Here is a 24,817-nt window from a genome sequence, read left to right as displayed (position 1 = left end):
AGTTCTCTGCCCAGCACTGAGCTCCTGGTGCACCTGCAAAACCCAAATTCCCTTAGGCTTGTGGGAAACCTACAGGGTCGGAAGCCTCAGTGGACGTGGAGCTCTTAAATCCTTCTCCTATCCAACTTCTGTGTGTGTGTAATATTTACTGGGGCCCTGACTAGCCTTTCTGTCTGCTACAGTGGAATATCAGGGCCACGGAGCAGCGGGTGTGTGTGAGGGGGTCTCTCTCTTTGCTCTCTGCCAAGTGGCTGCAGCTGATGGGGAGGGACCCTGGGCTGAGGCAAAAACAGCTCTAGGGTGAGGTGTGGATGCTCCTCAGGGTGCAGCAAAATGGCTCTGGGCTGAGGCAGAAACAGCTCCAGGCTGAGGCAGAAAAAGTTCCGGGCTTCGTCAAGGCCGCCCCGAGGCTGAGGCAAAAGCACCTTCTGGCTGAGGTGAAAATGGCTCCGGACTGAGGTGGGACAGCCCCCAGACTGAGGCAGCAGCAGCAGCGAAGGTTCTCAGCCTGGGCGATGGGGTGGGGCGGGGGGAAGAGGCCAGGCACTGAGCACAGTGGCGAGGAGTCTCCCTACAGCTCCCCGGCCCCACGCCGTCCCGCTCCCAACTTGAAGGAAGCCCCACTTCCCCCCCACACCTTTCCGTTTTTCCTTTAATTTTTTCCTTCCCCAATTCCAAGCCATACCAAAACCCCCATCAATGGGACTTCCCAGCTATGAATAACAACAAAAGTTAATTTAATAATGAAGTGGCTGCAAAGATCAGAGTAGATACTTGCCACCGCCCGGTGGGGAAGGAAACAGGGACGTGACAGTGCACAGAAGGGTCCACCAACATAGAAGGAAGGGATGCAATGGCTACTTTATTAGGAGGAACGAGGACTTATGTAGGGTTCAGGTGAGGGAGGTCCGATAACCGGGGCGGAGCGTGGAGTTAACAACTGAACTTTTTCTTTATTATAGCATCTTTATAATAGCATATATATATTTGATGAAACGAGCACAAAATCATGAACTGCAGCACATATTTTCCGAAACACTTCAGCAAAGCTGTGCTGCAGTCCAAGGGGCACAGCCCCTTGGGGGAGGGAAAAGAAAACCGCTCTCTAGTTTGCAGGGTCTCCACTGAGAGCTCCTCGATCCGAAAACTCCTCTTGGATGCCCGTTCACAAGCTCTCCACTGAGAAATCCTCAGTCCGAGGACTCCCCTGCGACGAGCATGCGACGAACTGCACCGCAAGCCGAGGCCCTTGGTGCCTGACTGAGAGCGTTCCACAGACACTGCAGGAGAGTTATGGGGTGTTGTGCAAGTGCCCTAGACAGTACAGAGTCCAGGTATGCCCATAGCACTGTAACACACTATCTATATACAACGGTCATAATTCTACAGTACCTTGTGTGTCTATATATTTTATAAATTTGCACACCCCCCATATAATGCTCCCACATTTAGTAATCTCCATGATGTCAGTTGTGCCATTTCATGGGGAGCCTCCAAGCCATGAGGATCTGTCATTTTGTGGGGCCTCTCCCAGGGAAGGCTGTCACCCTCTGTGTCAGATTCAGTTCCCCGGGCAGAACTGGGATGCCCAAAGGACACTCACCTGAGCACAAGCCTGTGGAACAGCCCAGCTCCCTCCCCCTCTGTCCAGAGTGGCACAGACACTCCCGACCTTTCCCAGGAGCTACGAGGCAACCAAGAGGTCAGGAGGCATTACCAGAAACGACTCCATCATTCTGCTCTCTTTTGCCCTTCTCGAGTCCTGCGCAGACCCAAGGTGGCAAATCCCATCAGTCCGTGCATTTCCATGCCTGGCCACGATTCCCCTGTGGAGCAGCCCACACCCAGTTTGTCTCTGAGTCCAGAAGATTAGTCTGGTCCCAGGAAGATGCAAGCACCCGGGCTGGGCTTCTTCCAGCCTGGCTCTGCGCATGCTGAGGCTGCTCTGTGCTCTGCCAGGGCTCTGCGGGGGCTCAGCCCCTCACACTGCTGCTCTGAAAGCCTCACATCAGACGTGCCCTTTCGGAGCACATGGGCTGACCTTCTGCTTTTTCAGCTGAGGAAGACTCTCATCCAGGCACAGAGATTGCAAGTAGTCATACAAACCCAATTGTCAAGAACTCAAACACTCTACGGTCCCAGTTGAATACCTGTACCCAACGGGGTGATTTGTCTGCCCCACTCTCCATCTGGTTGTGGCTGGACTTGCAATTGCACTTTCTTCCTCATATAGAAGTACCATGACTGGGCAAACACAGGCCAGTGGGATGTATTCCAAAGGCAATGTGGTCTGGAGCCGATGAATGAAAGAAACCCTTCCCCAACTCCAAACCATACCAAAACCCCCATCAATGGGACTTCCCAGCTATGAATAACAACAAAAGTTTATTTACAAATGAAGTGGCTGCAAGGATCAGAGTAGATATTGGCTATTTTCCTAATCCTTGTCTACTCTGTGCCTCCTTTGCGAGTGGAGGCATTTCCATGTCGGGAAAGGGGACTTCAGGTTGTGTTGCTGCAGCAGTGCCTGGATTTTTGAACGGTGCAGAGGGGCAGGTATCCCCAAGGGCCAGTTTGTCCTGTCTCCTGTCTCCTGCAAGGGACCCTGACTCGACTTGGTAGTTCAAAACGCCTTTTCCAGGGTCAGTGGCTGGGCTGAAGCACCGTGTCATGGCAGGGCTCCAGCCCTCACAATCTGCAGTCCCAAAGAGCGAGTGCTGTCTGCTCAGGAACTTTTAGCTTCCTTCTCTACTTGCTCTTCTTTCCCCTCTTGTCCAGAAAGAGAGGGAGCCAGCAGAGGTTCTGGTGCCGCTGTTCTGGGTCTCCTGGCTGCATCAATCAGAGGAACCATCTCGACAAGACTCTTGGATTTTCCTAAAAATGGATGCTGCACCAAAAACCAAAGAAGAACAAAAGGAGCCATTACTTTCCAAATGCAGTTTCTCACAGGCTCCAGTGGGATTCCTCTGGTTACCAGCAATACACATCAGGAGGATGTAGGGAACTATCTAGACCTCCATCTTTCCTCTGAGGAAAGGCCAAGACAGATGGCACTGGAGAAGAGAAGGTCCCAGGGAGAACTTATTGTGGCCTTGCAGTCTTTCAAGGGGACACATTTTTTCAAAGGGCCCAGTTACAATGGGACAAAGGGTCATGGTTTTGAAGTGGAAGAGGATAGATTCTGGTTACATCTAAGGAAGTCATTGTTTAGAATGAGGGTGCTGAAACAGTGGCACAGGAAGTGGATGCCCCATCCCTGGTCAGGTGGGACAGGGCTCTGAGCAACCTGGTCTAGTTGAAGATGTCCCTGCTCGTTGCAGGGGGGTTGGACTAGATGCCACTTAAAGGTCCCTTCCAAGCCAAATTATTTAAAGATGTCTTTTGAAAAGCACCAAGAGTGGAGATTAGTAGGAGAGGAGGCCTCCTGATGCCTCTGAGTTTAGCTGATGACAAAGCCCATCCCTGGACAGCTGTTTCACCTGCAGCCACTTTACCTGCAGCAGCTGCCAGGCCGTCCATCGACGCTTCGCATTCTGGTTCAGGCAGGACTGCAGGAAGGAATGGAACACAGGCGACAGGTTTCTGGGAGTCTCCAGCTCCGGTGGCACGTCCTTAGGCTTGGGACAAAGGAAACACAAGGCAGCCATTAACCATCCCTCCCCGAGGGGAAGAGCTCCAGCACAGGCCAGTCCTTGCTTTCTGAGACTTGACCTGGGGCTTCTCCAGGAGCCCTGATCAACATTTGAGCTTAAGGAAGCAGAGAATTTTCAGCATCCAGACCAGTCCTGCTAATTGCCTTCATCTCTTTTTGCTGCCTTCTGCAAGGCAAATGCAATCCAAAAGAAGTCTTGCATGAAAAGTCAGGGACCTTTTTCAGAAGGACTGGCAGACTGACATTTTCCATAATTGTTGCCTTCCTCAGGAATTAACTGTGCAGCATTTAACTTGGTTTCAGCTGTTAGTTCATGGGGTTTTATCCCAGTATACCTTCCTGGCCTATTGCACACTCCTTTGGTGTAAGAGCGGGTCATTTCATTTTAGGGAATTAGCATCTACAACTGCAAACTTGAAAATACATTGGCTTACTACAAGGAGCTGTGCTAGAACCTACTTTTAGAAATGTACTGGCTAATACATACTTGTGGCAGTACTAGAAGCAGTGACCTGCCCTGAAAGGCTCAGGTAAGCAGTGGGCACTGGTCCCAGTTTGAAAAGACTTCTGGCCTGCAGATCCCCTTGAAATGCTTTTCACAGTAATTCTCCAACGGGAGAATCCTGCTGCTGAAAAACTCCTGCCATTGGGAGATCCAGCTCCAAGGGAGTTCAAAGAGCACAGGAGGAATTCAAGCATTGTGGGAGGCCAAAACGGCCCATTTCTGCACTGGCACATGTCGCTTCTCCTGTGAGCAGATGTGCTCCAGGACACTTTTAGACGTGGGCCTTGGTGGGACTAGTTCAAGCTGATGTGAGCGGGAGAAAGATATGGCTCTGGGGAGAAAGGCAGGGCTCTCTGACACTATTTGCACCTTACCTGTGTAGGACCATCCACCATTTCTAGTGCTGTGATCCCAAGGGCCCAAATGTCCACTTTGGCACCATATCTGTCTCCTCTCAACATTTCTGGTGCCATATAGAAAGGAGTCCCAATGAAAGACCTCCGTTTCTTCTGCCAGGGCTGAAGCCAAGCACAGAAGCCAAAATCAACTGCAGAAAAAAGAAATAGTGTTAAAACCAGCTTGAATTATGAAAGCAAGCACAAAGATTCCCCACTCTCAGTCTGAGAGCACAGTGTTGAATCTAGCTGGAAGAGTGGCTGTGCTCTGTTTCCTCTGGAAGGGACATACCCAAACCAAAGGCACTCTTGACAGCCTCATCCTCTCTAGAGCTCTCTGCACATTGCAACTCTGCTCTCAGCTTACAGCAGTGGGCTGGGCACTCCCACCAGCACCACTTTTGGGGAACTGGCAGGCACTCAAAGGTAACCCCAGACCCTGCCTCCCAGGAACGCTGTGCCTGACCAAGAACACCTACTCAATCTCACAGATCCATCCATTGCCAGAAGTATATTGCCACTTTTGATGTCTCTGTGAATCACGAGATTTGAATGAAGGAACTCCAGGGCTTTCAGGCACTGAGATTAAACAAAGAAACAAAAGGGGAAAAATAAATTAGGCTACTTTTATTGCACAAAAATGGCTCTAAAAGATCAAATTTCAGGTGACACATCAATTGCAGACATACCTCAAGTAGCAAAGTTTAGAATAATAAATAAAACAAAATGAAATTCAACTAAAAAAGAAAGTACAACATTATATGAGTATAATAACAGAGTACAGGAAATGCAGTGAGACTGGCAGGCCATTCACTTGGATGCTCTTTTCTTCTCCACATCATAACAGCAATGCAGAAACAAAGCCCTGAACTCCTGTTCTTACCACCTTTTGCAAAGAACCATCCTGTCCAAGCTGTCAGAAGCAAGGGCAGCATCCCTTACCTCCCGACTGATGGAGGCTATCATCTCTTCCTCAAGAGCTTGAATGGAAACCACAGCAGCTAAGGTGCATCCCTCCACATATTCCATCACCAGCCAGAGTTCTTCATTGAAAAGGTAGCTGAAAGAAGAAACCCACAGCATGGAGATGAATGGGCCCAGCTAAATGACCTTATGGGAAAGACTGCAGTTGAGTTTTCTTGCCAGGTCACTTGTAAATGAAGAGAGAATCTGAGCAGGCTAAATGAGAAAGGCTCATCTGTGAAAAAGGAGATGTCCTAGATGGCAAGCAAGGCAAAAATGCAGTTTAGTGACAGCAGAGAGAAATCTGGAACCAGGACATTGCCATCAGCTGCTTCATCATCTTAACTCCTCCCTTCCAGCCTGAACTCCAGGAAGCAGGCAACACAGACTTCTCCACGGGAGGAGGGTGTGCACCACTGAGGGCAGATGTTGGTCAACCCCTTGGAAAGCACTGCATAAAGTGCATTCAGAAACAGGGAAAACCATTTAAAACCTGGCACATTGTGTGGTTGTGCAAACAAGAACTTAGTCTTCCTGGCATCCATAGCAACAGAAAATAGTGGGAAAACCCCAAGGTCAATAATTTCTAGGAGGGTTTATCAGCACATATCACTAAGGCAAAGAAAAGATGATCAGTTTGAAAAAAAACAGACTCCAAAAGAACAGGGAGGTAGTGAATGAAGGGCTGTGGCTTTAGGAAGACATGGCAGATGGAGGTTTTGGAAGACACACTTCAAACTACCTATACCAGAAAAGGCCAAGGCACACACAAGGCAAGCTCCTCTCATCCACTTCAGTGGGAAGAGTCAAGAAATAATGAAGAGCTCCATGTTCTTCCAGTGACCAAAGTGGCTTTTTAGCCTTTGCCTTGCAGTATGTCAATGATGTGATAATCCCAGAACCACTCACCTGTCTATATAGCGAATGATATTGGGGTGCCTCATGCTGCTCAAGAGTGAAACCTCAGTTACAACAAGCTCCCTTTTGTTCTTTCTGTCGCGGAGAAAAATCTTCTTGATGGCCACCTAAAGAGAGATTGAAAGCCACAGACTTGAGAAGTCTGTTGCACGGGACCACAACGCACATGGAGCAGGTGTCTTTGGAATGATGGAGCCAGGGTGGGCCAAACTGCCTGGGATTAGACACCAGAGCTTCTTAACTGACAGGACAAGAGGCGATTCCTCCACTCGCCCTTGTGTGCCAGTTACAGGACACATGGCTATAGACATTTTGCCTTGTAAACTCTGGACAAATGGTCTCCAAACAATCAATCCATAATGGAGGAAATCCCGTCCTAAAAGGTCATGGAGGTTTCACAAAAAAAAATACAATCCCAGAACTTTGTAACATGTTGAAGTTGGATTTTGCTACTCTAAAGAATGTTTTTAACCCAGTTCCTATTTGCAGTTCTTTTCTGGGTTTGAAAAGGAATAACCCATTCTAGGGTATTTTATGGGTGTGGCCGGGGTTATGAGCAGTGCTCAGGGCCTTTAGATCCCTTGCAGACTCCTGTGTAAGTGCACTTCCCAAGTGCAGCACTGCAGCTGGGTAAGGAGCCACCAAGTAGCTGATGCATTAGCATAGTCAGTAAATAAGTCTGAGCAAAGGTGTCCTTCTCTGAAAGATACCCCTGCCCTCCTTGCCTTCTTTTGGGGACTTAATAAGGACAAGGTCTGTCCAAACCGTGTGTTGCAGGCTGACACTTGTCTGCCCTCAGAGGAACAGTCTCTGCAGCAAAGATCTCGTGGCCACCCAGAGCTGTGGCCACAGCTCCCAGCGGAGGGGAAAGCACTCGAGAGCTGCACAATCTGCCGGGGGTGCTGGCCCTTACCTGTCCTCCTGTGGCAATGTCAACTCCTCGGAAAACTGTTCCAAAAGTCCTAGAAACAGAGCAGCAGCCAAGAAAGGAGAAGGCGTTTAGGCCCTGGGTGAGAAAGCCAGCCCAGAGAGCAGAGCTCTGCTGCCCAGAGTGTTTATAAAACACTCGGCTTCAGCAGCAGCCCAGCAGCCCAGCAGCCCAGCAGCCCAGCAGCCCAGCAGCCCTCTGCCATGCAGGGTGGCCAGGAGAAAACATAGGACATACTCCATGTCCTGCTCCTTGTTACAGGCAAGAGACTGCCAGCATTGAGTTGTCTTTGACAATGCCTTCTGACCACAGTTATTAAATACTGATCAGGACTGACAGACAGGAGGATGTAAGCCCAGTGTCTGCCCATGTTTGCAGCTTGCCCGACTGCATGCTTGATAGGACACCAGCAAAATCCCTGGCCCATGGTTTTGTGGAAGTAGCTGAGATTGGACTTACCCTTGGCCAATTTGCTGCTGTAAAGTGTATTTCTTCATAGGGTTCTCCTCACTCACAATGCCCTCTGAAAGAAACAACATGAAAGATGCTCATGTGAAACAGAGATACCACCTTGCAGCAGATCCAAAAGGCAGCCCCACTGTGCGGGGCTGTGAGCCCTTTGTAGTCAGCTGGTAACAACAACAACAACAACAACAATAACCACAACAGCAGAGGCAGCTCCGAAGCACAGGTGGCTCCACAAAGATTGATTTTCCACAGTCTTTTGAGGGTTTACCTTGACAGGAAACTAAGCACATGGAGAAATGCTTAGAGAAGACAGAAATCAGAAAAGAACAGGCACCAATGCAAGAGTTTGTTGTCTACAAACTTTAAGGAGAGCTGGTGCAACAGAGCCCTTATTTTCTTGGAGAGAAACACTCCATGTGATTCAGCCAAAAGTTTAGTGTTTTTGACAATTAAATGCACTAAGTTAAGTGCATTAAAGATTAAATTTTGGCAATTAAATTGAGGTTTGGAATCTACTGTTGTGAACAAGTGCCATTTTCAGAACAGAAAGAATATTATCAGGTGTTTACAGGAGAGGATGGAATCTGCCCAACCTTTCAGCTGTTTGCCAAAAAAAAGGCCTTTATGTTGTTCAAGAGCAGCATCTCAAGTTCTAATCCCTGAGAATGGGGCTTTAAGAACAAGGACCCTCATCACTGATCAGCAGGCTGAGTTCTGAAGAGGACCTTGCCTGTGCCATTTGAAGAACCACACTGCTTGTCTTCAACCTTAGAGATTTCGGCAAAGTCTCTGTACTGCAATGACTTGCGAGGAGTCAGGAGTCTAAAGAGAATTTAGGAACCCTAATATTCTCTTGGGTTTAGCCCTCTGCACACAGGAGTTCACTAGGTCATTCACTAGGTCAAAGCCTTCTGCTCAACCAGAAACCATCTCTGCCTTTGCCTGGAGCGTAGATGGAAGCTCAGGAAAACTGAATCCAGCCCCAGCTGCCCTCAGAGGCAGAAGGAACAGCCACAGTGCTCTGTTGCTTCCTCTCTTCCTTTAGTAGAACTAAAGCTGACATGCATACCATGGACTGCTGTACCAGACAGGAAATACATGATACATACTGAGTTCAGCAAGGAAAAGTTGTGTTAGTGGGGACAGCGTTGGCGGCCGGTGCGGGATTTCCTTCAGAATGCTTTTCTTCGGAATGCTTTTCTTCCGAGTGTCTCCTTTCCCGGTGCTTGTGCTTGGCATTTCAGTGTTGGCAAAGGTGACTTCTTCAGGCTGTGGTCCTGCAGCAGCGCCTGCCATTGCAGAGCTCTTGAGGATCTGTGGCAAGAATTAGTTTCTGTCAGAAAGGTGGCTTGCAGAGCTACCCTGAGATCATAGTTCAAATGCAAACCCTTGGGAAGATGCTGTTGGCCACAAGTCAGGCTCTTAAACTGTCTCTTGCTGCCCACTTCACAAAGTGAATGGACGAGAAGAAAGGGCTGGATTTACATGAGTTCCTGGGCAGTTTCCTCTTCAATTTTCATGCATTTTCTCAACTAGGTCGTGCAGAGGGGCAAATACCCTCTAGGGCACAGTTATTGCTGTGTGTCCTGCAAGGGACACTCTGACTCAACTTGGAAGTTCAAAACCCCTTTTCCAGGTGTCAGTGGCTGGGCTGAAGCACCATGTCATGGCAGGGCTAGAGCCCTCACAATCTTCAGTCCCAAAGAGCAAGCGCTGTCTGCTCAGGAACTTGCAGCTCTGAATGACACCAAAGGCAGTGCTAATGTACTCTGGCACTTACTGATTTCACTCCTTCAGGCTTTGCTTTGACATTTTCCTTCTCTACTTGCTCTTCTTTACTGTCTTCTCCAGTAAGAGACGGAGCCAGCAGAGGTTCTGTTGATGGTGTTGTGAACCTCTCTGCACGGGATCTCCTGGCTGCATCGAGTAGAGGACTCATGTTGGTGAGACTACCGGATTTTTCTAAAAATGGATGCTGCCCAAAGGAAAAAACAAAGAAAGAAAGGAGCCATTAATTTCCAAACAAAGTTTCTCACAGGCTCCAGCGGGATTCCTCTGGTTACCAGCAATACACATCAGGAGGACTGAGGGCACCATCTACACCTCCAACTTCATGTCCAGGACCTTGCTATCACAGGAAACATGGCCCATAAGGCCATTATTCAATTTCTCAAGGTGTCTGCAGCAAGGAGGTTTGCCTTGCCAGTGCTCGGGAATGCCACTTGCTGTCTCGGGCCTTTTTCCATTTCAGAAAACTCAAAGGACTCCCTTAGGTTCCTCTTCTCTAAAGACTTGGGCTATTTTAGGTGTGAAAACTGATGAGGAGCATAAGCCCCTCCTCGGGAAATTCCCGTACCTCTAAGCAAGGTCAACCCCAGGAGGATGCAGGCCTGTGTGTTGTTCTGAAGAGCACTGAGGTGGAGGTTCTCAGCACCCAGACAAGAGCAGGGACACAAGGGGCAGAGCGCTGATGGACTCAGCTCTGGCTTGCAGGGAGAGCAGTGTGTGCATTCCAGCCCTGCCCCTCCCTGTGCTGGCTGCCACCTTCCTTCCCAGCAGGGACAGCCCAGTGGCACCTTCTGCAGCTCCCTCTCTCTGCCACAAAACCTGCCAGAACCCTGGAGCACTTCTGGCCTGCTTGAATGTGCCAGGCAGCAAATGGGGCTGGGACAAGGCCCGCTCAGCTGTCCCTCCTTGGGTGGCAGAAACCTCAAAGAGTGGGGCAGGAGGGACAGCTGTTTCACCTGCAGCCACTTTACCTGCAGCAGCTTCCTGGCCGTCCATCGACGCTTCACCTTCTGGTTCAGGCAAGAATGCAGGAAGGAATGGAACACAGGCGACAGTTCTCTGGGACTCTCTAGCTCAGGTAGCTTGTTCTGAGCCTTGGGACAAAGGAAACAGAAGGCAGCCATTAAGCATCCCTCTCCGAGGGGGAGAGCTCCAGCACAGGCCAGTCCTTGCTTTCCGAGACTTGACCTGGGGCTTCTCCAGGAGCCCTGATCAACATTTGAGCTTAAGGAAGCAGAGAATTTTCAGCATCCAGACCAGTCCTGCTAATTGCCTTCATCTCTTTTTGCTGCCTTCTGCAAGGCAAATGCAATCCAAAAGAAGTCTTGCATGAAAAGTCAGGGACCTTTTTCAGAAAGACTGGAAGACTGACATTTTCCATAATTGTTGCCTTCCTCAGGAATTAACTGTGCAGCATTTAACTTGGTTTCAGCTCTTAGTCATGGGGTTTTATCCCAGTATACCTTCCTGGCCTATTGCACGCTCCTTTGGTGTAAGAGCGGGTCATTTCATTTTAGGGAATTAGCATCTACAACTGCAAACCTGGAAATACATTGGCTTACTGCAAGGAGCTGTGCTAGAACCTACTTTTAGAAATGTACTGGCTAATACATACTTGTGGCAGTACTAGAAGCAGTGACCTGCCCTGAAAGGCTCAGGTAAGCAGTGGGCACTGGTCCAAGTTTGAAAAGACTTCTGGCCTGCAGATCCCCTTGAAATGCTTTTCACAGTAATTCTCCAACGGGAGAATCCTGCTGCTGAAAAATTCCTGCCATTGGGAGATCCAGCTCCAAGGGAGTTCAAAGAGCACAGGAGGAATTCAAGCATTGTGGGAGGCCAAAACGGCCCATTTCTGCACTGGCACATGTCGCTTCTCCTGTGAGCAGATGTGCTCCAGGACACTTTTAGACGTGGGCCTTGGTGGGACTAGTTCAAGCTGATGTGAGTGGGAGAAAGATATGGCTCAGGGGAGAAAGGCAGGGCTCTCTGACAGTATTTGCACCTTACCCGTGTAGGACCATCCACCATTTCTAGTGCTGTGATCCCAAGGGCCCAGATGTCCACTTTGGCATCATATCTGTCTCTTCTCAACATTTCTGATGCCATATAGAAAGGAGCTGCAAAAAATGACCTCCATGTCTTTCGCTGGGGCTTCAGCCAAGCACATAAGCCAAAATCAACTGCAGAAAACAGAAATAGTGTTAAAACCGGCTTGAATTATGAAAGCAAGCACAAGGATTCCCCACTCTCAGTCTGAGAGCACAGTGTTGAATCTAGCTGGAAGAGTGGCTGTGCTCTGTTTCCTCTGGAAGGGACATACCCAAACCAAAGGCACTCTTGACAGCCTCATCCTCTCTAGAGCTCTCTGCACATTGCAACTCTGCTCTCAGCTTACAGCAGTGGGCTGGGCACTCCCACCAGCACCACTTTTGGGGAACTGGCAGGCACTCAAAGGCAACCCCAGACCCTGCCTCCCAGGAACGCTGTGCCTGACCAAGAACACCTACTCAATCTCACAGATCCATCGATTCCTAGAAGAATATTGTCACTTTTGATGTCTCTGTGGATCACTCGATTTGAATGAAGGAAGTCCAGGGCTTTCAGGCACTGAGATTAAACACAGAAACACAAGAGGAAAAATTAATTAGGTTGATTTTATCGCACAAAACCGGAAATGGTTCTAAAAGATCAAATTTCCAGGTGACACATCAATTGTTGTTCCACACTGTCCCCTCCAAACCCAGGCAGTCTTGACTGCAGTGGCTGTGCTCTCTCCATCCAGCTGACAAATGATGGTTTGCCAAAAAGAGAAAACATCCCTCCCTTCACTAAGAACTGGAACACTTCAGGGTTGAAGTCTGCACGAGAAAGTTTTTATTGCTGGCCTTAAACAGCAGACTTGGAAGTGGCATGTTAGTCGCTTTTCAGAAGCAAACAGCATTTTGGGTACAGGGATATCCTTTTAACCTGGGGAATGTGAGAAATGACTCTCTACTTATCTCTGCAGTTAGGTCAAAATTCTGCCACCAGCATGTCTGCAGGCAAAGACTGCAGTGCAGATATGCTCCAGTCTCAAGAGGCAAAGTGAGAATATTAAATAAAAAAAAATGAAATTCAACTAAAAAAGAAAGTACAACAACATTATAGGAGTATAATAACAGAGTACAAGAAATGCAGTGAGACTGGCAGGCCGTTCACTTGGATGCTCTTTTCTTCTCCACATCATAACAGCAACGCAGAAACAAAGCTCTGAACAGGAAATCACACCTGCTCTTACCACCTTTTGCAAAGAACCATCCTGTCCAAGCTGTCAGAAGCAAGGGCAGCATCCCTTACCTCCCGACTGATAGAGGCTATCATCTCTTCCTCAAGAGCCTGTTTGGAAATGACATCGCCTAAGGTGCATCCCTCCACATATTCCGTCACCAGCCAGAGTTCTTCATTGAAAAGGTAGCTGAAAGAAGAAACCCACAGCATGGAGATGAATGGGCCCAGCTAAATGACCTTATGGGAAAGACTGCAGTTGAGTTTTCTTGCCAGGTCACTTGTAAATGAAGAGAGAATCTGAGCAGGCTAAATGAGAAAGGCTCATCTGTGAAAAAGGAGATGTCCTAGATGGCAAGCAAGGCAAAAATGCAGTTTAGTGACAGCAGAGAGAAATCTGGAACCAGGACATTGCCATCAGCTGCTTCATCATCTTAACTCATCCCTTCCAGCCTGAACTCCAGGAAGCAGGCAACACAGACTTCTCCATGGGAGGAGAGTGTGCACCACTGAGGGCAGATGTTGGTCAACCCCTTGGAAAGCATTGCATAAAGTGCATTCAGAAACAGGGAAAACCATTTAAAACCTGGCACATTGTGTGGTTGTGCAAACAAGAACTTAGTCTTCCTGGCATCCACAGCAACAGAAAGTAGAGGGAAAACCCCAAGGGCAATAATTTCTAGGAGGGTTTATCAGCACATATCATTAAGGCACAGAAAAGATGATCAGTTTGAAAAAAACCAGACCCCAAAAGAACAGGGAGGTAGTGAACTGAAGGGCTGTGGCTTTAGGAAGACATGGCAGATGGAGGTTTTGGAAGACACGCTTCAAACTACCTATACCAGAAAAGGCCAAGGCAGACACAAGGCAAGCTCCTCCCTGAAGGAGCTAAGAGACCTGTGCCCTGCACCTCCCATCCACTGCAGGTGGAGGAGTTGAGAAATAATGAAGAGCTCCATGTTCTTCCAGTGACCAAAGTGGCTTTTTAGCCCTTGGCTTGCAGTATGTCAATGATGTGATAATCCCAGAACCACTCACCTGTCTATATAGTGAATGATATTGGGGTGTCTCATTCTCTTTAGGACCGTAACTTCATTTACAACTTTTTCGCTTTGATGCTTTTGGTCTCCAAGAAAAATCTTCTTGATGGCCACCTAAAAGGAGATTGAAAGCCATAGACTTGAGAAGTCTGTTGCACAGGACCACAACGCACATGGAGCAGGTGTCTTTGGAATGATGGAGCCAGGGTGGGCCAAACTGCCTGGGATTAGACACCAGAGCTTCTTAACTGACAGGACAAGAGGCGATTCCTCCACTTGCCCTTGTGTGCCAGTTACAGGACACATGGCTATAGACATTTTGCCTTGTAAACTCTGGACAAATGGTCTCCAAACAATCAATCCATAATGGAGGAAATCCCATCCTGAAAGGTCATGGAGGTTTCAGAAAAAAAAAAAAATACAATCCCAGAACTTTGTAACATGTTGAAGTTGGATTTTGCAACTGCAAAGAACGTTTTTAATTCAGTTCCTATTTTCAATTCTTTTCTGGGTTTGAAAAGGAATAACCCATTCTAGGGTATTTTATGGATGTGGCCGGGGTTATGAGCAGCGCTCAGGGCCTTTAGATCCCTTGCAGACTCCTGTGTAAGTGCACTTCCCAAGTGCAGCACTGCAGCTGGGTAAGGAGCCACCAAGTAGCTGATGCATTAGCATAGTCAGTAAATAAGTCTGAGCAAAGGTGTCCTTCTCTGAAAGACACCTTTGCCCTGCCCTCCTTGCCTTCTTTTGGGGACTTAATAAGGACAAGGTCTGTCCAAACCGTGTGTTGCAGGCTGACACTTGTCTGCCCTCAGAGGAACAGTCTCTGCAGCAAAGATCTCGTGGCCACCCAGAGCTGTGGCCACAGCTCCCAGCGGAGGGGAAAGCACTCGAGAGCTGCACAATCTGCCGGGGGTGCTGGCCCTTACCTGTCCTCCTGTGGCAATGTCAACTCCTCGGAAAACTGTTCCAAAAGTCCTAGAAACAGAGCAGCAGCCAAGAAAGGAGAAGGCGTTTAGGCCCTGGGTGAGAAAGCCAGCCCAGAGAGCAGAGCTCTGCTGCCCAGAGTGTTTATAAAACACTTGGCTTCAGCAGCAGCCCAGCAGCCCAGCAGCCCAGCAGCCCAGCAGCCCAGCAGCCCTCTGCCATGCAGGATGGCCAGGAGAAAACATAGGACATACTCAACGTCCTGCTCCTTGTTACAGGCAAGAGACTGCCAGCATTGAGTTGTCTTTGACAATGCCTTCTGACCACAGTTATTAAATACTGATCAGGACTGACAGACAGGAGGATGTAAGCCCAGTGTCTGCCCATGTTTGCAGCTTGCCCGACTGCATGCTTGATAGGACACCAGCAAAATCCCTGGCCCATGGTTTTGTGGAAGTAGCTGAGATTGGACTTACCCTTGGCCAATTATCTGCTGTACAGTGTATTTCTTCGCAGGGTCCCCCTCACTCACAATGCCCTCTGAAAGAAACAACATGAAAGATGCTCGTGTGAAACAGAGATACCACCTTGCAGCAGATCCGAAAGGCAGCCCCACTGTGCAGGGCTGTGAGCCCTTTGTAGTCAGATGGCAACAACAATCACAAGAGCAACAGAGGCAGCTCTGAAGCACAGATGGCTCCACAAACACTCTGTTCCTTTAGTACAGCTAAAGTTGACATGCATACCATGGACTGCTCTACCAGAAGTGAAATACATGATACGTACTGAGATCGGCGAGGTAAATACTTGTTAGTGAGGATATCAGTTGTGGCTGGTCTGAGCTTTTTCTCCCTGTGCTGGTTTCCCCAGAGCTTTTCTTCCCAGTGTTTGTTTTCTGTGTGCATTTTTTCCCAGTGCCTCTTTTGCCAGTGCTTGTGCTTGGCATTTCAGTGTCGGGCAAGCAGTCTTCTTTAGGTTGTGGTGCTGCAGCAACACCTGCCATTGCAGAGCTCTTGAGGATCTGTGGCAAGAATTAGTTTCTGTCAGAAAGGTGGCTTGCAGAGATGCCCTGAGATCATAGTTCAAATGCAAACCCTTGGGAAGATGCTGTTGGCCACCAGTTGGGCTCTTAAATTGTCTTTTGCTGCCCACTTCACAAAGTGAATGGATGAGAAGAAAAGACTGGATTTACATGAGTTCCTGGGCAGTTTCCTCTTCAATTTTCATGCATTTTCTCAACTAGGTCGTGCAGAGGGGCAACTACCCTCTAGGGAACAGTTATTGCTGTGTGTCCTGCAAGGGACACTCTGACTCAACTTGGAAGTTCAAAACCCCTTTTCCAGGTGTCAGTGGCTGGGCTGAAGCACCATGTGATGGAAGGACTCCAGCCCTCAAAATCTTCAGCCATGAAAAGCAAGCTTCCTCTGAACACAAGTTCTAAATTACACCAAGGTAGTGCTTATGTACTCTGGCACTTACTGATTTAATTTCTTCAGCCTCTGCTGCTCCAACAACAGCCACGGGTTCATTGTCCACTTGCTCTTCTTTCCCCTCTTGTCCAGAAAGAGAGGGAGCCAGCAGAGGTTCTGGTGCTGCTGTTCTGGGTCTCCTGACTGCATTAATCAGAGGAGCCATCTTGGCAAGACTCTTGGATTTTTTTAAAAACCGATGCTGCACCGAAAAACCAAAGAAGAACAAAAGGAGCCATTACTTTCCAAATGCAGTTTCTCACAGGCTCCAGTGGGATTCCTCTGGTTACCAGCAATACACATCAGGAGGACGTAGGGAACTATCTAGACCTCCATCTTTCCTCTGAGGAAAGGCCAAGACAGATGGCACTGGAGAAGAGAAGGTCCCAGGGAGAGCTTATTGTGGCCTTTCAGTCCTTCAAGGGGACACATTTTTTCAAAGGGCCTGTTGCAATGGGACAAAGGGTCATGGTTTTGAAGTGGAAGAGGATAGATTCTGGTTACATTTAAGGAAGTCATTGTTTAGAATGAGGGTGCTGAAACACTGGCACAGGAAGTGGATACCCCACCCCTGGTCAGGTGGGACAGGCCTCTGAGCAACCCGGTCTAGTTGAAGATGTCCCTGCTCGTTGCAGGGGGGTTGGACTAGATGCCACTTAAAGGTCCCTTCCAAGCGTAATTATTCTAGGATGCTACTTAGTTGTCATTTGAAAAGCACCAAGACTAGAGATTAGTAGGAGAGGAGGCCTCCTGATGCCTCTGAGTTTAGCTGATGACAAAGCCCATCCCTGGACAGCTGTTTCACCTGCAGCCACTTTACCTGCAGAAGCTGCCTGGTAGGCCATCGGGGCCTCACATTCCAGTTCAGGCAAGACTGCAGGAAGGAACGGAACACAGGAGGTGGATTTCTGGGAGTCTCCATCTCGGGTGGCACGTCCTTAGGCTTGGGACAAAGGAAACACAAGACAGCCATTAACCATCCCTCCCCGAGGGGAAGAACCCCAGCACAGGCCAGTCCTTGCTCTCTGAGACTTGACCTGGGGCTTCTCCAGGAGCCCTGATCAACATTAGGACAAAACAAATATTGTTAAAACAATAGGAACTTGCAGCTCTGAATGACACCAAAGGCAGTGCGTACCAAAGCTTCCATTCCTTCAGGCATTACTTCTCCAACAGCCACAGGTTCCTTCTTCACTTCTTCCTCTTCATTCTCCTGTCCAGAGTCAGAGGGAGCCAGCAGAGGTTCTGGTGTCGCTGTTGTGTCCTGGAGACAGTCAGTAGAGTCAGGGACAGTCACCATTCTGTCCCTTGCAAGGTTGGATAGTTTCACACCACCTTAATCTGCTTACACATTAGAAACCAGCCTAGACATGCACTTGGTCCTACGGGCCTCAGTTCTACAGTGCGTATGTCCCAGGCCAATTTAACTCTATCAAATTAGGGGAGTTGAAATCCCTCCACAGTCCCAGCTGCCTCTCAGTGGCAGGGCATTACATCCCATTGTCCCAAATTTGCTCTCTTTACCAACTAGTTCGACAGTGCTGCATATTGCTCTGACTTAGATGTCCCACCACGGCTAAAAGCAGCAAACAATCTTCTGCCTGCAAACCCAGACCTTCCTCTGTTTAAAAGCTCTTGAACAGAAAATGAGAAAACGGCCAGGGATGCCTTGGCTGCTGCTGCTGCTGCTGCAAAGGCACTGACATGGACTTTCTTTCATGGACTTGCTTTCAGCCTCTCAGGCTGGCACTCTGTTGTAACAGGCCAAGCTCACAGCTCGCTCCATGATTCTTAAAACTAGGAACGTCAAAGCTTCCTTTTCCACTCACAGAAGGACGGGCTGCTCTCTGTCCACCTCCATATCCACTGGTGATTCCTCCGTCTGCAATGGGCAAGGCAAAATGAAGCAGATGCTGTCAGAAAACTGCCTCTTGTGGGGAATCCCATCACACAAGGCAACCCAAATAAAGAGCATTTTTCTTTCACAACATCTCTCCAGGAGCAACAGTTCTTTTGCACAGCAAGCAAGGGAAGAGGACAAAACCCCATATTCATCTTCTTCTACAGTTTCCTGTCTATTTTTTATGCTGTTTTCCCAGGAAATAAAACAAATAGAAACTCCATCAAGCAAATGTAAATTGTCCATTAACAGTCAATGCTTCTGTTCTGCCCAAGAGCTAAAGCAGCTTTAGCTGAAGAGCTAAAGAAGTTTCCTCTTCTTTTTTTTTTTCTTCTTCTGTTCTCTTGGTTTTTGGGTTTTGTTTTTTTTTTTCTTTTAATAAATGGCAAGCATCAGTTTTCTTCAGCTTGGTGAAAACGGTTCCCCAGAAAAACTGTCCCAAAATCCCCTCTAGCCATTCTGTCATAGCACACGAACAGCTCCTGGGTTCAGGAGCCTGCACTGTTTGCAAGTTGGCATTTTATTTCAAAAGTCATTGGTGTGATGACTCAAATCCTTTAATTATGGAATTTAGCAAACAGGATGCTTTCCCCTCAGTTCTGGAGATAACTGAACAGTTTTGAGAACTTCTGAGAAGCTCTCCCAAGCCTGCATTTTGGAAGTCGTACTGGTAGAACCAGCAAAGTGAGGAAATTACAGACTTCACAGTGGAGGGCACAGAACCACCTCAAGTTCCATTCCAAATGCTGTCCACACACAGACCCCTCCTTTTCATACAAAGCTTTTGACAGGAGTTCTACCAAACTAAGGGCATCTTAAGGGCAGTTTTGTTTCTAAATCATCTCAGTGCCTAAGGAAGAGCATAAAGAACACAGCCATGCCAAAGCCAGGTATGCTGCCCCCAGGAACAAACACTACTCACCTCTCGGGACATCCATCACCTGGCAGGGCCTGTCTGGAGAAAAATATAAATTTGATGAAAGGAGCACAAACTCATGAACTGCAGCACAGATTTGCCGAAACACTTCAGCAAAGCTGTGCTGCAGTCCAAGGGGCACAGCCCCTTGGGGGAGGGAAAAGAAAACCGTTCGCTGGTTTGCAGGGTCTCCACTGAGAGCTCCTCGATCTGAAAAATCCTCTTCGATGCCCGTTCGCAACTCTCCGCTGAGAAATCCTCAATCCGAAGACTCCTCTGCGATGAGCACGCGACGAACTGCACCGCAAGCCGAGGCCCTTGGTGCCTGAATGAGAGCGTTCCACGGACACTGCAGTGGCCACCCAGCACTTCAGTGACATCACAGCGACAGTGGGGCAACAGTCCTGTGACATCACGGAACCAGCCGTTCAAGGTTCCCCACGCTGCAATGGTTTTGGGTGGCTTCTTGACCCCTGGAATGTTGAATCTTGCTCTCCTGTTGGAGCCTGACCTCCCTTTCTCGCAGTGACTTGTCAGCTTACCTCCCGATGTAAAGCTCACCTTTCTGCCTAAAACTCATCTGGAAATCAACTCTGCTCTTCCATGGAATAATGGAATAATAAGTTTTCAATCTCTGTCTGTGTGGAGGCCTTTGGCTGGTCACCCACAGCCCTCAGCACTGTGAATAAAGTGACGCCTTGCTTTTTAACAGTAGCATTGCAGGGTTTGAGAGTTCTATTATCCCGAGGATTTCAGAGGTATTTGACAACTCCAGGAAGAGAGAGATTCCTCCCCGGCAGCCCTCACGGCACAGCCCTCGCTGCACCAAGCTGTGCTTCTCCCCTTTTGCCGTGGAGAGGCTTGGAGGACATTCAGAACAGCTGTGATTGCCTGACATGGACAGCATTTGTTGTCAATCCCTCAGGGACATGTCCGTGTTCCACACGTGGCAGGGAGCCCTTGGAGCAGCTGTCAGAGTGGGGGTGCCCCCGTGGGTGCTTCCTGCCCGTTCTCCCCCCTTTGGCCACTTCTCCCATAGCCACTCAAGTCAGACTTTCTCCCAAGAAAGTTCTCTGCCCAGCACTGAGCTCCTGGTGCACCTGCAAAACCCAAATTCCCTTAGGCTTGTGGGAAACCTACAGGGTCGGAAGCCTCAGTGGACGTGGAGCTCTTAAATCCTTCTCCTATCCAACTTCTGTGTGTGTGTAATATTTACTGGGGCCCTGACTAGCCTTTCTGTCTGCTACAGTGGAATATCAGGGCCACGGAGCAGCGGGTGTGTGTGAGGGGGTCTCTCTCTTTGCTCTCTGCCAAGTGGCTGCAGCTGATGGGGAGGGACCCTGGGCTGAGGCAAAAACAGCTCTAGGGTGAGGTGTGGATGCTCCTCAGGGTGCAGCAAAATGGCTCTGGGCTGAGGCAGAAACAGCTCCAGGCTGAGGCAGAAAAAGTTCCGGGCTTCGTCAAGGCCGCCCCGAGGCTGAGGCAAAAGCACCTTCTGGCTGAGGTGAAAATGGCTCCGGACTGAGGTGGGACAGCCCCCAGACTGAGGCAGCAGCAGCAGCGAAGGTTCTCAGCCTGGGCGATGGGGTGGGGCGGGGGGAAGAGGCCAGGCACTGAGCACAGTGGCGAGGAGTCTCCCTACAGCTCCCCGGCCCCACGCCGTCCCGCTGCCAACAGAGATTTGAAGGAAGCCCCAGTTCCCTCCCACACACACCTTTCCAGTTTTCCTTTAGTTTTTTTCCTGCTCCTACGGTGGCACTGGAGAGAGCACCCCCAGGTGCTTCAGGTGACATAATGGGAATGAATGTTCATTCCTGGAGTTCTTAGTTAACTCAAACTACAATAGTGGGACTTCCCATCCATAAGAAACAACAGAAGTTTATTCAGAAGCGAAGTGGGGTTTTTTTTGTTCAGAAAAGTTTGTTCAGAAGGGAATGTACAGCTTAACGATAGGGTGAGAAGACGGAGAATCCTCCAAAAGAGCTGAGGCTTTCCTCCTAGTTGTGCTCTGAGATGGCAAGCCACCCTGAAGTGCTACATTCACCTCTCTGAGAGGCAGCCCTTGGGCTGAGGAAAACACAGCTCTGGGCTGAGGCCAGAAGTGCTCCTGGGTGAAGCTAAAATGGCTCCGGGCTGAGGCAAAAAGGGGTTCAGCTGAGACAGGGTGGCCCCCAGGCTGAAGTGAAAACAGCTGCGAGCTGAGGCAGTAATGGCTGCCGCTGAAGCAGCAGGGCACAAGGGCTCGGATGAAAATGGCTCCGGACTGAGGCAAAAGCTCCTCCAGACCGAGGTGAAAACACTTCCAGTAGGAGGTGTAAAAGGCTTCAGGCTTCAGCAAAAATGGCTCCAGGCTGAGGTGGGGAGGCCCCTGGGCTTTGGCAAAAATGGCTGTGGGCTGAGGGGAAAATGGCTGTGGGCTGAGGGGAAAACTGCTACAGGCTGAGGCAGAAATAGCTCCAGGCAAACATGGCTGCGGGCAAAGGCGAAAACAGCTGCAGCTGAAGCCACAGGCCGCAAGGGTTGAGGTTAAAATGGCTCTGAGCTGAGGCAAAATCTCCTCCAAGCTGAGCTGAAAAGACCTTTCATCATCATGGCTAGGCTTCGCAAAGGAAGATTTGAGAAGGATTCTATCCCCGCTTGCTACAAGTGCGCTGATGGCTAAAAAGGCCAATGCGAGATAGACAAGTCCGGTTGCAAAAGGCACAGTGGAATGGCTCCTTAGGCGGTATTGGCAAGACACTGTTCTTTCTGCTTTGCCTTTTCTCCTCAAGAATGATTGTGTGTGTTCTCAAAAGAAGCAGCAGCATTATGTATAGTGTGTCTCCATGTCTCCCGATTGGAGGCCAGAGTAGACCATCTGAGCAAATGCAACGTGTATCTGTAAATGTGGCTGAATTTTCTCAAACAACTAAACCTCAAACGAATAGTTTAATCTCAAGGCTCCATCTTGTGGCAAGGTAAAGCAAAGACACTGATTGGGAAATTTATGTTTGTTCTTTCTAATATTTGTTCTTCCTTAATATTTGTTCTTCCTTAATTTCCCCCAGTTCTTCTGTAATAACCTCCTGGTTCTGCTCACTCAGGTACAGTATAAGTTTGATTTAACACCCTTGAAAGCTTAGAGCAGCATTCAGAGCTGTAGTACCTATGAAATAACTCGAGTATCCCGATTTTCTGAGTGTTTGTGTCTAATATCATTGTCCTTGTGTGTGTTTGTATGAAAATCTCTTGCAGAAAGGTAGGATTTGGCATCAGTTTTGGAATTATTACTGAGTCCTTCATTTAGAATTGTACTAATGGTGCAAAACAGAGACAAGTTGGTATTATTGCTATGAGTGACTTTTGATTTGTCAGCAGAAACTGTGATTAAAAAGATGGTTTATGAGGGGAAGGTGTAACCTGATTTTTGATCAGTTAGAAGAAATTCTGATTAAAAAGATCATAGAATCATGGAATCATAAAGGTTGGAAAAGACCTCCAAACCAAGTCCAACCTGTTCCAAACCCCACCTTGTCCCCCAGCCCAGAGCACTGAGTGCCACATCCAGTCCTTCCTTGGACACCTCCAGGGATGGGGAATCCACCACTTCCCTGGGCAGCCCCTTCCAATGTCTGACCACCCTTTCCAGGAAGAAATTCCTCCTGATGTCCAACCTGAACCTCCTCTGGCACAGCTTGAGGCCGTTTCCTCTCCTCCTGTCCCTTGTTCCCTGGGAGCAGAGCTTGAATGCCCCCGGCTCCCCCCTCCTGTCAGGGAGTTGCAGAGCCAGAAGGCCCCCCCCGAGCCTCCTTTTCCCCAGGCTGAGCCCCACCAGCTCCCTCAGCAACTCCTGCTGCTCCAGCCCCTTCCCTGGACATGCTTCAGCCCCTCAATGTCTTTACCTAAAACCACCATACTCAGCTCTGTGCCCTGTCCCACAGTGGGACAAACAGTCCTGCCTTGCCCAGATAAAGCCTTGGCTTTCCCTTGGCATTCCCTTGGGGTGAAAGGAGAATGGCTGCTCCTTACCTGCTTCCTCCAGCTCCCCCCTGGCGAGCTTCCAGCGGGATGTCCTGGGTGGGAGAGACAGCACCCACGGGTGCTCCCTGCCTGTTGTCCACCCCAACCTGCCATGGAGCCCTGGGAGCTCTGGGATGTGCACCTGTGAGGTGAAGGAGCAGCTCCTGGATTGGGCCGTTCCAGCTGCTGGTTTTCTCCCAGTAATTTTTTTACAAGGGACAGGATAAGGGAGAATGGCTTCCCATTGCCAGAGAGCAGGGTTAGATGGGGTATTGGGAAAGAATTCCTGGCTGTGAGGGTGGGGAGGCCCTGGCACTGGTTGCCCAGAGAAGCTGTGGCTGCCCCATCCCTGGAAGTGTCCAAGGCCAGGTTGGACAGGGTTTGGAGCAACCTGGGACAGTGGAAGGTGTCCCTGCCCATGGCAGAGGGTGGGAGTAGATGATCTTTTAAGTTCCCTTCCAGTGCAAACCATCCTGAGATTCTATGATTCCATGAAAATTATTGTTTCTCTTTCATGATTCAGGGAGGAAGGCATCATCTCCCAAACAATTTCTTAGGTCCTCATGTTGGATATCTCACTGATAACAGCTTCTGGCATGATTGTGAGCTGGGCACCCTCCTGTCTTTCTGTGCCTATCCAAAAATTTATCAGTGAATGCTCAGGCAGCTCCTGCCTTTGCTAAACACATGGAGAACCACTGCAGTCCAAGGGGGGTAATTGTAGTGATTCAGAAGCGTTTACAAACTGGAACATCATTCTGCTCCATGCCTTTTTATTTTTTCCTCTCACAGTTCCAATGTCAGGTCCCTAACGAATGCAGCATGGGGTGGTATTGGGTTTAAAGCAGTGTTTTCCTGTTGCTGCTCCTTACATATCGGTCGCACCCTTAATGATCTTCATAGGAAATATTTACTTTGAGGAGTTTGCTCCTCAGTACTGATCACTAAGCCAAGTGATCAAAACCAGGCAAGGCATGGCTTGCTCTCCTATGACTTCAGTTTTTCCTGGAAAGAACAAAAAAAAAACCAACCAAATCTTACTTCCAAAATTAATGCAAATCAGCTTGAAAATCATCTTGTCCCAATAAATGAACACTCCTTTCTTTCTCAGGCAGGCCAGTGTTAGCTTTTAAGGGAATAGAAACTCAAGGAAGAATAAACACTGGGGAAAAGGGAGGTCTGTGGTGGGTTCCCAGCCCTGAAAATATATGGTCTATTGCTTCAAAACCTTTAAAGGTGCTTAATTACCTTTTAAACTCCCAACATTTAGTTCAGATGCTGATGTTTCTTTGCGCTCATGGTATCTGGTCTGATCAGACGTAGAACCATAGAATCCTTTAGGTTGGAAAAGACCTTTAAGATCATCCAGTGCAACCATTAACCCAGATTCACCACCATGTTCTCCACTAACCCATGTCCTCAAGTGCCACATCCACGTGTTTTTTGAATACTTCCAGAGATGGACAACCTTTTCCATGAAGAAATTTTTCCTAATATCTAATCTGAACCTCCTCTGGTGCAACTTGAGGCCATTTTACATGGGTGAATCCCACCTTCAGCTGGTCCAGATGATGCTGGGGAGGCTCAGAGAAGGCTCAGAGGAAGCCATAGAAGCAACCATAGTGCGAGGGCAGCTGTTGCCTGTCCTGGGAGGTGATAATTTGGGATTCCTCTTGGACTCATTG

The 24,817-nt window shown here is 48.8% G+C and overlaps 1 protein-coding gene across 1 annotated transcript; it reads right to left on the bottom strand.

Moving 5' to 3' along the window:
* Window positions 1–2,506: 2,506 nt before the first annotated feature.
* On the bottom strand, window positions 2,507–15,863 carry LOC108642046 (serine/threonine-protein kinase PAK 3-like). The gene is made up of 9 exons (XM_025896506.2): window positions 15,635–15,863; window positions 15,325–15,388; window positions 14,851–14,899; window positions 13,920–14,035; window positions 12,954–13,071; window positions 12,125–12,224; window positions 11,625–11,797; window positions 3,495–3,617; window positions 2,507–2,887 (listed from the first exon to the last, which is right to left on the bottom strand). Exons 1-9 carry the CDS (start codon window positions 15,849–15,851, stop codon window positions 2,726–2,728), a joined length of 1,122 nt encoding a protein of 373 aa, XP_025752291.2. The 5' UTR covers window positions 15,852–15,863; the 3' UTR covers window positions 2,507–2,725.
* Window positions 15,864–24,817: the final 8,954 nt, after the last annotated feature.

Source organism: Manacus vitellinus, unplaced genomic scaffold, assembly GCF_001715985.3.
Source record: "Manacus vitellinus isolate BGI_N305 unplaced genomic scaffold, ASM171598v3 scaffold_95_pilon, whole genome shotgun sequence".
Taxonomy (NCBI): domain Eukaryota; kingdom Metazoa; phylum Chordata; class Aves; order Passeriformes; family Pipridae; genus Manacus; species Manacus vitellinus.
Note: the sequence above shows the minus strand (reverse complement) of the source record. Positions and strands in the feature narration are given on the sequence as shown.

Bases quoted from the DNA above. Each gene is read 5' to 3' on its own strand.
- LOC108642046 (XM_025896506.2), bottom strand. From the start codon at position 15,851: ATGGCAGGTGTTGCTGCAGCACCACAACCTAAAGAAGACTGCTTGCCC. The intron at 14,900-15,324 runs GTAAGTCCAATC...CTCTGTTTCTAG, and splicing joins CAGCAGATAATTGGCCAAGG to GACTTTTGGAACAGTTTTCC. The intron at 11,798-12,124 runs GTAGGTGTTCTT...TGTTTTCTGCAG, and splicing joins CGATGGATCTGTGAGATTGA to TTGATTTTGGCTTATGTGCT.